Genomic DNA, 15,534 nt, shown 5'->3' with positions numbered 1-15,534 from the left:
AGTATTTATATTACCTCATAGGATTGATTGTCAGTGATTTGTAAATCTTTTTTTTAAAATAAGTTTTCTATTGATATTTTCTGTCACAATAGAATTCCATGTATTTCTCCTCTTCCCTTGCCCAGATAGCCATCCCATATGACAAATAGTATTTATTTAAGAGGGAAAAAAGTCAGCATAACTGATTGATACATTGGGAAAAGTCTAAAAAAATGTGTGTAATGTGTACCACTTGTGGACCGCCCACCACCACAAAGAGTAGATTGGGAGTGTCTTCCCACTTCTCTTTACATTTCCTTATTTGAATTCCACTTGATCTTCATAATTTTGTCACATTTATGTTTGATTTTTTGGTGTGTCACATTTCTAGCTTTGGAAGTCGCAAAGCACCACATACATGTGAGCTATTATGACCTCTCGTTTCCTGCCATGTGTGAGGAATCATGAATGAAAGGCTAGACAGGAAAATTTGAAACAGTCAGACCTGGAGCCTCTTCTTTGAGTTGGGTGCAGAGCTAGAAGAAGACACCCTCTTTTAGGGGAACTTAGAACTACTGCATGAAAAAGAAGAAGATGGAGAAGACCTTTGACTTCAGATGCCTCAGAGCTGGGCATGTGCCCTGGAAAAATTTCAACTCTATTACGATAAGCAAAATGAATTAGAAAAATAGTGTCCACTCTTCATTTCTAGCTTCCTTCTAGACATCTCCACCAGCAAATCCTGCCAATACCTCAAACTCCACGTATACAAGAGCAAACAAAAACCTGCCCTCATCAACCACCTTCCCTGTTTCTGTTGCTACCGTGACCATTGTCCTCATCATCCAGACTCAGAACCTCAGTTATCTGACTCTTCCTTTTCCATCGCCTCCTATGGTGAATCAGGGACCAAGTACTGCCCATTCTGTCTTAGCAGCATCTCTTATTTTGCCACCTCCTTAGTTTAGGAGCTCATTACGTCCTCCTAGGATTATTGTTAATAGCTTCCTGAATGATGAGTATTCTTGCCTCTGATATCTCCTTTCCAGTCTGCCTTTTACACATCTGACAAAGTCATCTTTTAAAATATATTTATTTATTTATTTATTTTTAGTTTTCAACATTCATTTCCATAGGATTTTGAGTTCCAAATTTTCTCCCCATCTCTCCCCACCCCCACTCCAAGACACCATGCATTCTGATTACCCCTTCCCCTAATCTGCCCTCTCTTCTATCACACCCTTCCCTTCCCTTATCTCCATCTTCTCTCTTTTCTTGTAGGAAAAGGTAGATTTCTATACACCCACCTGCTTTCTTATTTCCCAGTTGCATGCAAAAACGATTCTCAACATTCGTTCCTAAAACTGAGATCCACCTTCTCTCTCTTCCTTCCTCCCCACTCATTCCCACTGAGAAGGCAGGCAATTCAATATAGGCTATACATGTGTAGTTATGCAAAAGACTTCTATAATAGTCGTGTTATAATAGACTACCTATATTTCCCTCCATACTATCCTGCCCCCCATTTATTCTATTCTCTCTTTTGACTTTGTCCTTCCCCAAAAGTGTTTACTTCTTATTACTCCCTCCTCCCATTTGCCCTCCCTTCTATCATTCCCATACACACACACCACTTATCCCCTTTTCCCATACTTTCCTGTAGTGTAAGATAGATTTTCATACCACATTGAGTGTGCATGTTATTCCCTCCTTAAGCCAAATGTGATGAGAGTAAGCTTCACTTTCTCCCTCTCACCTCCCTCCTTTTCTCCTCCATTGAAAAAGCTTTTCCTTGCCTCTTTTTTTTTGAGAGATAATTTGCCCCACTCCATTTCTCCCTTTCTCTTCCCAATATATTCCTCTCTCATCCCTTAATTTAATTCTTTTAGATATCATCCCTTCCTATTCAAACCATCCTGTGCCCTCTGTCTATATGTATATAATCCTTCCAACTACCCAAATACTGAGAAAAGTCTCAAGAGTTACAAATATTATATTTCCATGCAGGAATGTAAACAGTTCAACTTCAGTAAGTCCCTTATGATTTCTCTTTTCTGTTTACCTTCATGCTTCTCTTGATTCTTGTGTTTGAAAGTCAAATTTTCTTTTCAGCTCTGGACTTTCATCAAAATGCCTGTAAGTCCTCTATTTCGTTGAATGACCATTTTTTTCCTCTGAAGTATAATACTCGGTTTTGCTGGGTAGGTGATTCTTGGTTTTAATCCTAGTTCCTTTAACTTCTGGAATATCATATTCCAAGTCCTTCTATCCCTTAATGTAGAAGCTGCTAGATCTTGTGTTACCCTGATTGTATTTCCACAGTACTCAAACTGTTTCTTTCTGGCTGTTTGCAATATTTTCTCCTTGACCTGGGAACTCTGGAATTTGGCTTCAATATTCCTAGGAGTTTCTCTTTTTGGATATCTTTCAGGAGGTGATCAGTGGATTCTTTCAATATTTATTTTACTCTCTGGTTCTAGAATATCAGGGCAGTTTTCCTTGATAATTTCTTGAAAGATGATGTCTAGGCTCTTTTTTTGATCATGGTTTTCAAGTAGTCCCATAATGTTAAAATTGTCTCTCTTGGATCTGTTTCTAGGTCAGTTGTTTTTCCAATGAGATATTTCACATTGTATTCTGTTTTTTCATTCTTTTGATTTTGTTTTATAATTTCTTGGTTTCTCATGAAGTCGTTAGCTTCCATCTGCTCTATTCTAATTTTAAAAGAACTATTTTCTTCAGTGAGCTTTTGAACCTCCTTTTCTATTTGACTCATTCTGCTTTTGAAAGCATTCTTCTCCTCATTGGCTTTTTGGACCTTTTTTGCTATTTGGGTTAGTCTGGTTTAAAGGTGTTATTTTCTTCAACATTTTTTGGGACTCCTTTAGCAAGCTATTGACTCACTTTTCATGATTTTCTTGTATTGCTCTCATTTCTCTTCTCAATTTTTCCTCCACCTCTCTTATTTGATTTTCAAAATTGAAGTCTTTCATGACCTGAGACCATTGTATATTTTTTTGGAGGTTTTGGATGTAGAAGCCTTGACTTTGATGTCTTCCTCTGATGTATGCTTTGTTTTTCCTCATCTGAAAGGATGTAAGAAAATTCCTTTTTGCCAAGAAAGTAACCTTCTATAGTCTTTTTTTTCCCTTTTCTGGGAATTTTCTCAGCCTGTTAATTGACTTTTGAGTCCTTTGTCAAGAGGAGGGTATACTCTAGGAACTTGTAAGTTCTCATTTCCTCCAGGGTGGCACAATCAAGGGAGAGGAGTTTACTCCTCTCCTGGCCTGCACTCTGATCTGGGAGCAACCACAAGTTTTTCTGCCCAGGATCTGAGAGTAGGATCCCCTCTTCAGAGCCTCAACCAGTTCTTCCACACCAGTGCTCCTCTTTACCCTAGGACTGCAGCTCAGGACTGAGGTGCAGATCGGCTGCTCAGTTCCCCCAGGTTCTTTAGGCAGAGGGCTCAAAGAATGGATGTTGCTACAGCAGTGACAGCCACCACCATGGGGTCAGGGCTAGGGCTGGCCCCCTGCTCTCTTCTCACCCAAGTGAAAGAGCTTTCTCACTGACCTTTGAAGCTGTCTTTGGCATTTGTGGGTTGAGAAATCTGGGAACCACTGCTGCTACCTGTGATTTTGTGTCCTGAAGCCTGCTCCAGTCCTGTCCTTGCTGTGCCATGAAGTCAATGCTGGGCTGTGCTCCTCTCTGAGCCCAGGGCAATAGACTTTTCCTGTCTGCCTTCCAGGCTGTCTTGGGCTGGAAATCTCATTCACTCTGTAATTTTGTGGCTTCTGCTATTCTAGAATTTGTTTAGAGTCATTTTTACCGGTATTTTATGGGCTATGGGGGTAGAACTAGAGCAGGTCCATCCTTCTACTCCACCATCTTGGCTCTACCCCCCAAAATCATCTTTCTAATGCACATATCTGACCACATCACTCTCCTGCTCAAAAATTTTCAGTGGCTCTCTATTGTCTGTAAGATAAAATACAAACTTCGTAACCTGGCATTTAAAACCATCCACAGTCAGGCTCCACTTCACCTTATGTGGTGAACTAGATAACAATAAAGCAGCAACATTTACGTAGCAATTATTAAATGACAGGTACTGTGCTAGGTGCTTTCCAAATTTTACCCTATTTGATCTTCATAACAACCCTGAGAGGTTGTTTACAGTTGAGGAAACTGAGGCAAACAGAGGTTAAGTGACTTGCCTGAGGTCACATAGCTAGTAACTATAGACTAGATTTGAACTCAGGTCTTCCTGACTCTAGGTCCAGTGACCTCTCTCTCTGTTGCACCACCTTAGATGCCTTAGATGACCTCGGAGGTCCCTTCCAGTTCTTAAATTCTGTGACACAACTTTCCTGGCCTTCTTTCATTCTACTTCTCTTTCATGTACTTTATGTTCCAGTCAAAATGGACTTCTCACAATTCCACAATTTCATCCTGCATTCTCTTGCTTTTATGTATTCGTAGAGGTGAGCCTCTCTCTCCATATCTTCACCTGCTGACATCCTAGTATTCTTTTAAGGTCTAGCTCAAGTTCTAAATTCCTCATGGAACTTCCTTGGTCATCTCTGCCTGAACTCCCTCCTTTCTCCCTCCCCACAAACACACCTCAGAATGATGTCTCCTTCCTTACATTTTGAAATATACCATTTTGTCTAGGTATCTCCCTTGTCTTTACAGTCTACCTCGTATCCTTTTTATTTGTGTACATTCCTTATATTCTCAATGAGTTCCAAGGGGGGAAGAGACTGAGACGGTGAAAAACCATTTTACCGAGAGAAAAACAATGAAATAAAAGCTCCTCTCCAAAAAAGTGATCACTACAATATAATCCATCAACCAAACAGTAAGCATTTGTTTACCATTTACTATATTCTAGGCACTGTACTGAGTACTAAGCATACAAAGAAAAAATAAAAAACAGAATACTATTAATATTGTCAGGTGTAGCAAATATATCAAATAAATACAAAGAAAAAATAAAAAACAGAATACTATTAATATTGTCAGGTGTAGCAAATATATCAGGAATTTTTGCTTAATTGTTTTCCTTTTTTACTAAGGATGGTTCTTCTTTTGTGGGGGGAGAGTGAAATTTCAAGGAATTATTCATGTAAAAACAAAAGGCAAAAATAAAATGTTCTCTAAAAAGTAAATGACTAGAATTTCAAAAGCATGGGTATTAGAGTTAAAATTCAAAATGTGTGCTCCTTTTCAATTCTAATTTTAGTGTTTGTAATAAACTTTGTTGTTGTTGAGTCATGTCTGATTCTTCATGACCCCAATTTGGGATTTTCTTGACCAAGATTTTACTAGAGTGGTTTGCCATTTTCTTCTCTAGTTCATTGTACAACTGAGGAAACTGAGGCCCAACAGGGTTAAATGACTTACCTGGGGTCACACAGCTAGTAAGCATCTGAGGCCAGATTTGAATTCAGCAAGATGAGTCTTCCAGACTCCAGGCTTGACCCTCTATTGTGCCACCTACCTGCCCTTGTAATAAGCTAGGGTCATCTCATATTAATGATGATTTCAGTGAATTGGAAATAAAACTTCAAGCATATTTTTAATACTCCTGAAGAAAGGTTAAAGGACATAATTTATTTAATTCCTTCAACCAAAGAATCTAGCTAGGAAAAGTCAGAGAAGGAGAGGACTTAGAAAAGCATGCAGCCTTTTTTCCTTCTTCTGGACTCTGTATTTTGGTGGCTTTTATACTCTTTCTCTTTTAAGAATTATCCATCTTTTTTGATGCCCATCTAATTCACCTGGGTTTAGCTGCTTTGGAATTGTTTCAATGTGGCATTCTTTGTTGGCTGCTGTAGCTGTCAAAGAAACTCATCCAGGAGCATTGATTATGTTGACAAGCATCAGCTTGTTCCTAAGAGAATGAGTGCTTTTTAATTACAGCACTTGCTTTCAAGGGGTGTGGCTCTTCTCTAACCTTGGGCCCTCAGCCAGCCCTGTCTCTGGATCCCAAATGCAATAATTTCCAGTATGTTAATAGGAATAGTATTAGCACATATAACGTCAATAACTTAAAATCAACTGTTGTAGGACCACTATATTTGCACTCTACCGTCACAGGCCTCGTGTCGAATGAGGAAGTAGAAATGAACAGAAATAGATACAGAAAAGCAGATGAACTAGATTTGGGTTGAAGGTGGTCCAATTTTGAGGACTTTGAGGGCCTGGTTCTCAAGATACCTGAAAGAGGGGAAGATGTCTAAAAAATACTAAATACATCATCACCCAAAGGTGATCCAGAGGAGATCAAGAACTACTCATCCATGTACCTACTTTCTCATTTCAATACATATTTATGAGGTTAGCTTGCTTATGTAATAAGGGTATCCCTAGAAGAAAGAAATAAGCAGGCTTTTCCAAAATGATTTGCCACAGTAGACCCCACCATAAGTGAATCTGGCTGTAACTCCTTTTATAACCCCATGCATTCTGGAACTTCTCAGTTCCCTATTTGCTATGTGATAAAGTAGAAATGGTACCAAAGAAATGAAAACAGACTGGCTAGATCAGCTGAGTGTATACAGCTAGCGTATAGTGCTGCTATGTGCCAGACACTGTGCTAAGCACTTGACAATTATTATGTCATTTGATACTCACAACAACCCTGGGAGGTAGATGCTATTATTCCTGTTTTACAGATGAGGAAGCTGAGACAGGGGCAAAGTGACTTACCAAAGGTCACACAGCTAATAAGTGTCTGAGGCAGGATTTGAACTCAGGTCTTCCTAACTCCAGGCCTAGCCCTCTATCCACTGCACCAGCTAGCAGAAGGTAAAATGATATTGAAATCATTGAGGGTTGAATTCTCAAAATATCCAAAACGTGGAAAGATGCCAAACAAGTTGAATGAATTTCTTTAAAAGGCAATTGAGAGTACAATGGTAATTATGGATCCATATATCTACTTTCTCATCTAGACAAAATCTTAATGAAACTGATTTATGTGTGTGTGTATATATGTATACAAAATGTATGTGTGTATATGTCATATGTACACATATACAAATATGTATATATATACACACATATGTAAAGGGCATCTTTGGTAAAAACAACATGAGAAAGGGAAAGGCAGACTTTTACAAAAAGTTATAGCAGACCCACCTTCTTTACAGTGACACAAGTGACTGAAAGTTATGGAAGATACAAAATCCCACCATATATTATTTGTTGAATCTAAAAAAAAATTTAATGTGGTAAAGCAAACTGCCCCCTTAATAACCATATCTTTTAAAGGTGTCTCTCATGCATAAGTTAAGAGCATATAAGACTCCTTCATAGATGCAGTGATAGAGCTAATGATATTCTTGCCTTATACCAAACAGCAAGCATTTAAGCACTTAAATCTGTGCCAGGAATTGTGTGAAGCACTGGGAATTCCAAAAAAGAAGAGGAAGGACAGGAGATAGGAAGGAAGGAAGGGAGGGAGGGAGGGAGGGAGGAAGGGAGAAAGGGAGGAAGGGAGGAAGGGAGGAAGGGGAAAAGGGAAGAATCAGTCCCCACCTTCAAAGAACTTCCATTTCAGCAAGTATTTATATAGGTGAATAATACAAGATACATGCAAAGTATTCACAAGACAACCTTCATGAAACAGAAAACAGACACTTACCGAAGACGTTTTGTCAGTATCATGGAGGTTATCCATTGTGGGACTCTCTATAGATTGAAGAATCATAGATTTAAGAACTAGAAAGGATCTTATCTGAGGGGGCTGAATGAGACCCCTCATTTTATTGATGAGGAAACTGAGTTCCAGAGAAGGTAAGTGACTTGCTCAGCATCATATAGCTAGTAAATGTTAGAGTGTGGATTTGAACCCAGGTCCTTCAGATTCCTGGTGCAAAGCTCTCCACCATACCAGACTGCCTTGTTGGGTCTTCATCCTGACCTAAGTCTTGCCACTGGACTCCAGTGACTCTAGAGGAGAGAATGCAGCTGGTGACCTTTGCACAGCTCTGCCTCACTTAAATCCAATTCACTTCCAAGCTAAGCCATCCCCTTTCTGATGTTACTGGTCCTCTTTGAGAACAAAGGATGAACACCACCTAGATGTTCATTTGCAGATATCATGCTGCTTACATCAAGCCCTGAAACACTGTAGAATCTCTCAATATATTTATTATCACTTTGAAGAGCTCAGCCTAAGTTTCCACCTAGTAAAGACCATGGGGATGAAAACTGCTTATTGTCTAGACCAGAGGTTTCTACTCTGGAATCCATGAACTGAAAAGAAAATTTTTTGATAACTATAGGTCAGTATGATTAGTTTCCATTGTAATTCTATTTTTTAAAAATGTACATTATTTAAAAAGCATTATTCTTAGAAGTGACCCCTAGGCTTCCCCAGGCTGCAAATGGGGTTTATGAAATAAAAAAGGGTTAACAACCCCTGCTTTAGACTGCAGTGTGCAGTTGGATGGATAGCCTATAGTGCTAGCTGGTTCAAGAACTGCAGACAGAAATTGAGATGGTCCCATAGCTGAACAGGAGAAAAGTGTCAGCTAGGTTGGTTTTAGGATACCATGCCATGCTTTTGTTGGTCTTAGACTTCTCCATGAAACAAAACCCCATATTTTTAACAACGGTATTGTTCCAGTCATTCTGTATGTCAGAATCATTGCAACATCATAATTTTCAAGTGACCAAAATTGCAGATAAACCCAAAGGATGATGGGAAAATGTGATGGATATTAAAAAGCTGATGAACAAATGATGAAGTTAGTCCATTTAGAATATGTGCTGGACCTCCTTCATGACAGTGGCAAATGCCTTGTCAAGCATGTTGATAAAGGTTTTATATTTCACTTGATATTATCAGAGAATTTTCATAAAATTTTCTGTATCATCTGTCAAGGAATATTGCATGATAACCTATGCATGAGAGACGTCTTGTTGGAAGAGAAACTGTAAGGTGGCATTTGATTTACCAAGCAAATGAATGGGGTTTTTTTGTTTGTTTTTTAGTCAATAAACTTTGTAGTATCTTGTATTCTCCGCACCTTTTGGACAGTTAGGTGACTACAAAGATAGAATGTGCTGTAGAAGACTGTTTGTGAAAGCTTAACCTGTCCCTTTCTCATGTTTTCTTCAAAGATTTCATTGATATGCATGTCAATAATTCTCATGATGATTGAATGGGGGTGAGAAAGGCATTATGGATCAGTAATTGCTATCCTCTCAGTTGGCTTTTTTTGTAGCAATATTCTCTGATTTTTTTGCCATTTGGTATCTTCCTGTTCTTTTCAGGAAAAAAAAAATGTTTTATAGATGCTATTTACTTGTACATCATAACTATTTCTAGACATGTCTCACCACCAGAATTGAATTCTCCCTTATAGCAAAGAAAAAAAAATCTTCCTCCTTTTCAGGTGTTTTGAAAATTGATTCCTCAGTGCTTTCAAATTGTGTGTTCTCCGGCATTGGTTTGTTCTGTTTATACTTGCTCTGGCCCAGATGCTCTCTCTATCTGGACCATTCTTAGTCTGACCTATCAAGTGGTAGGAGAGACCTTAAAGGCCATTGAATCCAAGCACCTCCTATTATAGAGGAAGAAATGGAGGCCCAGAGAAGTTTGTGATTTTTCTCAGTCACAGCTAGTAAATGCCAGAACTGGGTTTCAAACTCAGGTCTTTCCACTGCTCCATGATGCCCCTCTTTGCTCTGTGGCACTCCGGTAACAGAGATGTCAGAGAACCCGCTGTTGTTCAGCCATTTCAATCATGTCCCAACCTTCGTGACTCCAGTTGGGGTTTTTGGAATTCTGATTCTGCCACCTACTAGGGTTGTCAGGATGGGAAATTCACCACTCTGAGTCAGTTTGCCTGTTTGTAAAATAAAGATAATGATACGATAAGGGGAGAGGAGGAGAAGAGGTAAATGAAGGGAAAGGGAAAAGGAATAAGCATTTAAATAAGCATTTATGTGTAACATCTACTGTGTGCTAATTGTGCTAATGTGTACAGATTTTATCTCATTTGATCCTCACAAGGTATATATATTACACAGGTATATATTATATATATCTATATATATAATATATACATATATATTACAGATGAATTAAACTGACACAAGCAGAGATTAAATGACTTGCCCAAGAACACACAGTAAATATCTCAGGCTGGATTTGAACTCAGGTCTCCCTGAGTGTAGGCCCAGCATTCCCTCCATCTACTGAGTTCCCTAGCTGATAACCTATCTTACAGGAGTATGAGGAAAGTACTTTGTAAACCATGAAATACTGCAAAAGTGTAATTTGTAGTGGGTTGAGTCTTTTTTACCCAGATCCGTTATTTCATTGGTGTTTAGAAACTCCTTCTAACTGCCATTTATGGTTTTAAAAGGCTGCCTGGAGCCCTAAGAAGTTAAGAAAATGTCTTGTCCAGGGTCACCAGACAGTTTGTATCAGATGTGGGTCTTGAAATCAATTCTGGACTCTAAGACTTGCTCTCAATATCTTCTACTCGAAAAAAGGGAAAAGAGATATTCTAAATTTTAGTTTTCCAGAGCAAAATAGACTACATTTTCAAGTTTGATGTTAAAAAGTCAGTCATCTAAAAAGAAAGCCATACTAATTTTATCATAGCTCAGAATGAGGTCTGCAAATAGCATTTGTTTGGAAAGGCAGTGTGGTACAGTGAAGAGTGCCCTGCACTTAAGTCACAAAGAACTGGGTTTAGTTCCCACCCTTAGGTGCTTACTCCCTGGGTGGCCATGGGCAAATCATTTTATCTTTTCATGATTGTTTCCTCATCTGTCAAATGTGGGCCCCTAAAACCTCTTCCAGCGCTAAATCTGTGATGTGACTCCCCTATGATCAGACACAGGAACAGGTGGATCTGCTAGTGACTTTGCTGAGTTTACACGAGCAAGAGTAGCCTTCTGACCTCACCTCTGAACCTTCTTTAGCACAGAAGGCTCATTTCAAAAAGTAAATTCATCTCTTTTGTTTCAATATCATCTTCATTTCCTAATATGTGCCTTTCCCCTTTTTTTCACCAAGAGATCAACCTTTTATAATTCATATTTTTATAAGAGAGATAAAAGGTGACTCAGCTAAAATAACCAACATACCAACCAAATCTGGCATTATATCCAGTGTTCTATGCCCATAGCTTTCCACTTCTGCAGAGGAAGGAGGGAGGTGCATTCCCTTCTGTCTCTGAAGGGGTGGGAGGAGGGACCAAGGTTGGTCATTATAAAATTGTGCAATGAGGGTACTAAGGAGAAGACTGGTCTTTTTGAGACTACAAAGTACCTGTTGTATACCATTGGACATTTATTGTAGAAGTACACTTCCTTTATCCGCTTATGTTCATTAACATATTCTATCTGTGAGATGGTGTTTTTGAAATAATTTTTCTTTTTTGTTGTTTTTCTCTCTAGATCCACTTCCCAGATGTGGAGCGAGTTGAATGGGTCAACAAGGTAAGAACCAGTTTGGATTCAAGATGGGGCAGCTGAAGCTGGGGAACTGGCTAAGGCTGCTCTGGCTACTTTCTAACCTCCAAATCAGAACCCCTGCAAGGTCTATAATTATGTCTTGGCTACATTCATCCTGTATGTAGGGCAGGCTGAATCATGAAGAATGTAACTGAGGGGCAGGAAAAGGGGTTCACCTGTAGAACCAATTGGAAAAAGAGCTGCCTGGGAAAAGTCATTTGGTAGAAAGTAGACTGTAAATTTTATGTTATCAGCAGTTAGTATTCTGACTTTGATGGTCTCTTTAAGGTGGAAAAAATGGCAGCTTTTCCCTAAAGAGTAATGACTTCTGATCATCAGAGAGGTAGTGTGTGATATTTGCAGTCAGGGGACTTGAGTTCAAGTCACTTAACCTTTCTGAACCTCAGTTTCCTCATCTGTAAAATGAGGAGACTGTCCTTGATGATCCCTTCCACCTCTAAATCTAAGACCCTGTGAACTAAGTACCCAGCTGTCCCCTATCTCCAGTTTCATGAGTCCTCAAGTTAATTCACAGGTTTCTGTTTGGGTGGTTTCCATAGCCCATAAGTGACATATACAAAATGTTTAGGTCCTTGAGGGAGAAAAAAATATATAGTTTCCACCTGAGGCACAGAAACCAAACCATAGCAATTCAAAATCCTTCTGAATGCCTTTCAGAGAAGATGAGTCAAGAGTCTTGGGTTAGTGTTCAAGTCCTAGTGTTTCTGTGGATTCTGGATGGGCTGAGAGAAACTGCAGGAGTGTTTATTCATTGGCCAAGATGTTAGGGCTCTTGGTTTTTTTTTTTTCTCGTCCTCAAGTATTTATTGCAATGTCTCAGTGCTTCAGGGGTTTTGTGCTAGTAAAATCATATAATCGTAGATATATGCATGTACTATTTTCCTCAGCTGAACATAAGCTTCTTGAGGGTAGAGACTATTTCTTTCATATCCTAGTATTTCTAACACCTAGCTCCTGGGTATGTAGTAGGCACTTAATAGATGCTTGCTGGGGTGTATTTGTTCCAAAAGATACAGGCTATGACCCTTCTGTACGTGCCTATATCATCTAACTCTTGCCCATGACCTCTTTTATGATCGTCTTGGGGGTTCAATGTGCTGAGTGCCTTTCTCAGGTTTGTTTTTTTGACTTTAACAGAATAATTAAGCATGTGTTGAGCACCTACTGGATACCAATATTCCACTTAGAGTCACCAGATTTTAAGAATGAGAATGGGTCTAGAAATCCTCTGATCCAGATGCCTTATTCTTGGTCATTTGAGTGCCTTGCCCAGGATCACACAGATTCAAACCCAAGTCTGAATTCAGAGTCCCTTCTCTTTCCCCTGTTCCATATTGTCTGTTCTCATTTAGCTGCTTCTTTAGTCAGTTGGTCATTGACATGACTACTCTATCTTGTTCCTTGTTCTCTTTTTTGTTTTTCCCCTTCATCTTTCTCATGTTACTTATTACCCAGTTCTGAGGGATAGCATTTATTAGTGAGCTCCCCAGGAAGGCCACATAAGATAGGTGCTTCCCCCATCCCTACTCCTGCTTTTCAGAGGCAACCTTCTGTCCACTATTTACACACACACACACACACACACACACACACACACACTATACATTATTTTGTATTGCACTGTTTAACTTCATACTTTTCTAAGTGTTTCATATCCATTATCTCATTTGAATCTCATCACCTCTCTGCGTTGTCAGTAGGAAAAGTGTTATTATCTCTGTTTTACTGGTGAGAAAATGAAACTTGAGAATGATTGAGACTTGCCTAGGGTCACATAGGTAATTAATGTTAGAATCTCTATCCAGGATTCCTGTTTTAATGCCTACCTGTGGTTAAGAGACTGAATGCGTTTATGTTTCAGAGTGTAAGATGAAAGTTAAAAATAAAGAGAGGCCCTCTGGACAGTTACTGGGCATTCTAGCTAGTGCTTTTGTCTCCGGCTCACCTAATCCTGTGGCAAACCTTGGAAAATATAGGTTCCATGTGTTGAGTATTTTGACTTGTTTTCTGATATGTTAACCCGAAAGCAGGAGTTCTTAACCTGAGGTCCATTAATTTGGGATTTTGTTAATATTTTCATAACTTTATTTCAACATAATTGATTTTCTTTGTCATTCTATTTATTTTATCTTATTCATTTAAAAACCTTATTCTAAAAATGGATCCATAGACTTCATCTGATTACCAAAGGGATTCATACTGTGAAGAGATTCCTGTATCTATGACCAGAGATTAGATGATTTTTCCTTATTTTTACTGGTAGAGTTAGTGTTGGAGGTTGGGAGAGTAGTCCTGTCTAGGATGCATATTCAGAAACGAGATTGCTAATTAGGGACACAAGTCAGATGGAACCAAATGAAAAATTCTTTTAAAAAAATGGCCATATGAGGAATGTAAAGGTTGTCACTTATTGTATTGATAGGACTATTGTTTAATGAGAGAAAAAATGCATTAATAAAAGATTTCTAGAGGTACCCTTCAGCAGGGACAAGAAAGACTTTTCCCTAAGTTGGATAGTCTTGGAGAAAACTGGCATCACTGCCTTTGCAGGCACAGTGGGAAAAGCTCTGGATCTGGGAGTCAGAAAACATGGATTCTAATCTGGATTTTGCCACTTGCTAGCTGTGTGACCTAGGAGAAATCACTTTCCTTGTCTTTAAAATGAGGGTGGGGGGAGTGGAACCTCTAAATTCCCTCTGAGTCTAAATCTATAATCCTTAAAAATTAAATCTTCTCCTTTTCCTATTACTCCAAAGATAGGTTTTTGAGTTAAGTGAAAAGACTGATATATGAACAGCGAAATGGTTTCCAAAAAGAAAAAAGTGCAAGATCATTGATCCCACTAAAAGCCTGGGGGCCCTGGAAAGACCTCAGACATTTACTAGCTGTGTGACCTTAGACAAGTCATTGACCTCTGCCTGCCTCAGTTTCTTCAACTGAAACTTAGGAACAATGACCACACCTATCTCTCAGGGTTTTTGTAAGGATCAAGTGAGATGATATTTGCCAAGTGTTCGGCCTAGGGGCCGATGGGCTACCCGAGTCTTACCTTACCTGTCGTCCAGGTCTTCGGTGGCCAAACTGGATAAACGTATTGAGAGAAGAGACTTTCCAGAGTCGAACAAGGGTTAGGCTTTATTCAGGGTCTTGGTTACATGTGCAGGGTGAATTCTTCCTCAGGAGAGAGGAATCCTCCTCCTCCCAAGGAGGCAAAGATCGTACAGCAACAGAATGGGAGTGGGAGAGGGGAGGGACCCTCTGCCCTCTAAGGGCCCCTCAGCACAAAGAGCGCCTTCAGGCTTTCCTGACCCTACTTAAGCTCTCCCGCCGCATAGTTTGCACGTGAATACCAGGCGTGCTCTCAGCCTTTAGATAGTCAACAACAGGTGTGCTCAGACCATGGGCCAATCTCAAGGGTGGGATGCTCTCCCCAGCACGTATCCCACGGAGAAGAGGCGGAGATGCACGAGATAGCCCGTGTCTCATGCCTCAATTCCCAGCTATTCCCTGGGGGGCCTCATGAGAACTCTAAGGTTTAGAAGTCCTCACCTTTACCTGCCCGAGACTGTCCACGTGAAACTGAGCTTACACCCCCAACAGCCAAGTCCTTTGCACAGTGTCCAGCACATAGTAGACACTAAATGAAAGTTAGCTATTACTGTGGTCAATGATGATGATCTAAATGATATTTATTAGTTTAAATATTTTAGTCCTAAAGCAAAAGAGACCTTTGCCATCACTGAGTTCAAGCCCCTTGACTAACATATGAAGAAATAAGTCAAAAGAGGTCAGATAGCTCACTGAAGGCATGAAGCCAGTAAGATAGGGCTAGAACCCAGATCTCTTGATTCCCAGACCATTGTTGTCTCCATTTGGTCTTGACTTAGAACATGAACAGAGCAGTCCTTTTCCTGCTATTCAGCACTGAAAGTCCTTTGAAGATAGCCATGCTCCCTGACCAGACATGACACACTGTGTGAGCTGCTTGAGCGGTTTAAAAGCAATTAGATTGTTTCAGTCAATTTAAAAGACTACAGAATGAAAAATCTT

At 39.6% G+C, this 15,534-nt stretch overlaps 1 protein-coding gene across 2 annotated transcripts in view; it reads left to right on the top strand.

Moving 5' to 3' along the window:
- Positions 1-15,534, top strand: part of ESYT3 (extended synaptotagmin 3) — a 94,661-nt gene that overhangs the window by 17,973 nt on the left and 61,154 nt on the right. For both annotated transcript variants that reach the window (XM_072613537.1, XM_072613538.1), the window contains exon 2: positions 11,407-11,448. In XM_072613537.1, the coding sequence (XP_072469638.1) occupies positions 11,407-11,448 (42 nt within the window). The remainder of the gene's footprint in view (positions 1-11,406; positions 11,449-15,534) is intronic.

The sequence above is a fragment of the Notamacropus eugenii genome, chromosome 5 (assembly GCF_028372415.1).
Source record: "Notamacropus eugenii isolate mMacEug1 chromosome 5, mMacEug1.pri_v2, whole genome shotgun sequence".
NCBI lineage: Eukaryota > Metazoa > Chordata > Mammalia > Diprotodontia > Macropodidae > Notamacropus > Notamacropus eugenii.
This window is presented reverse-complemented; position numbering and strand designations above follow the sequence as displayed.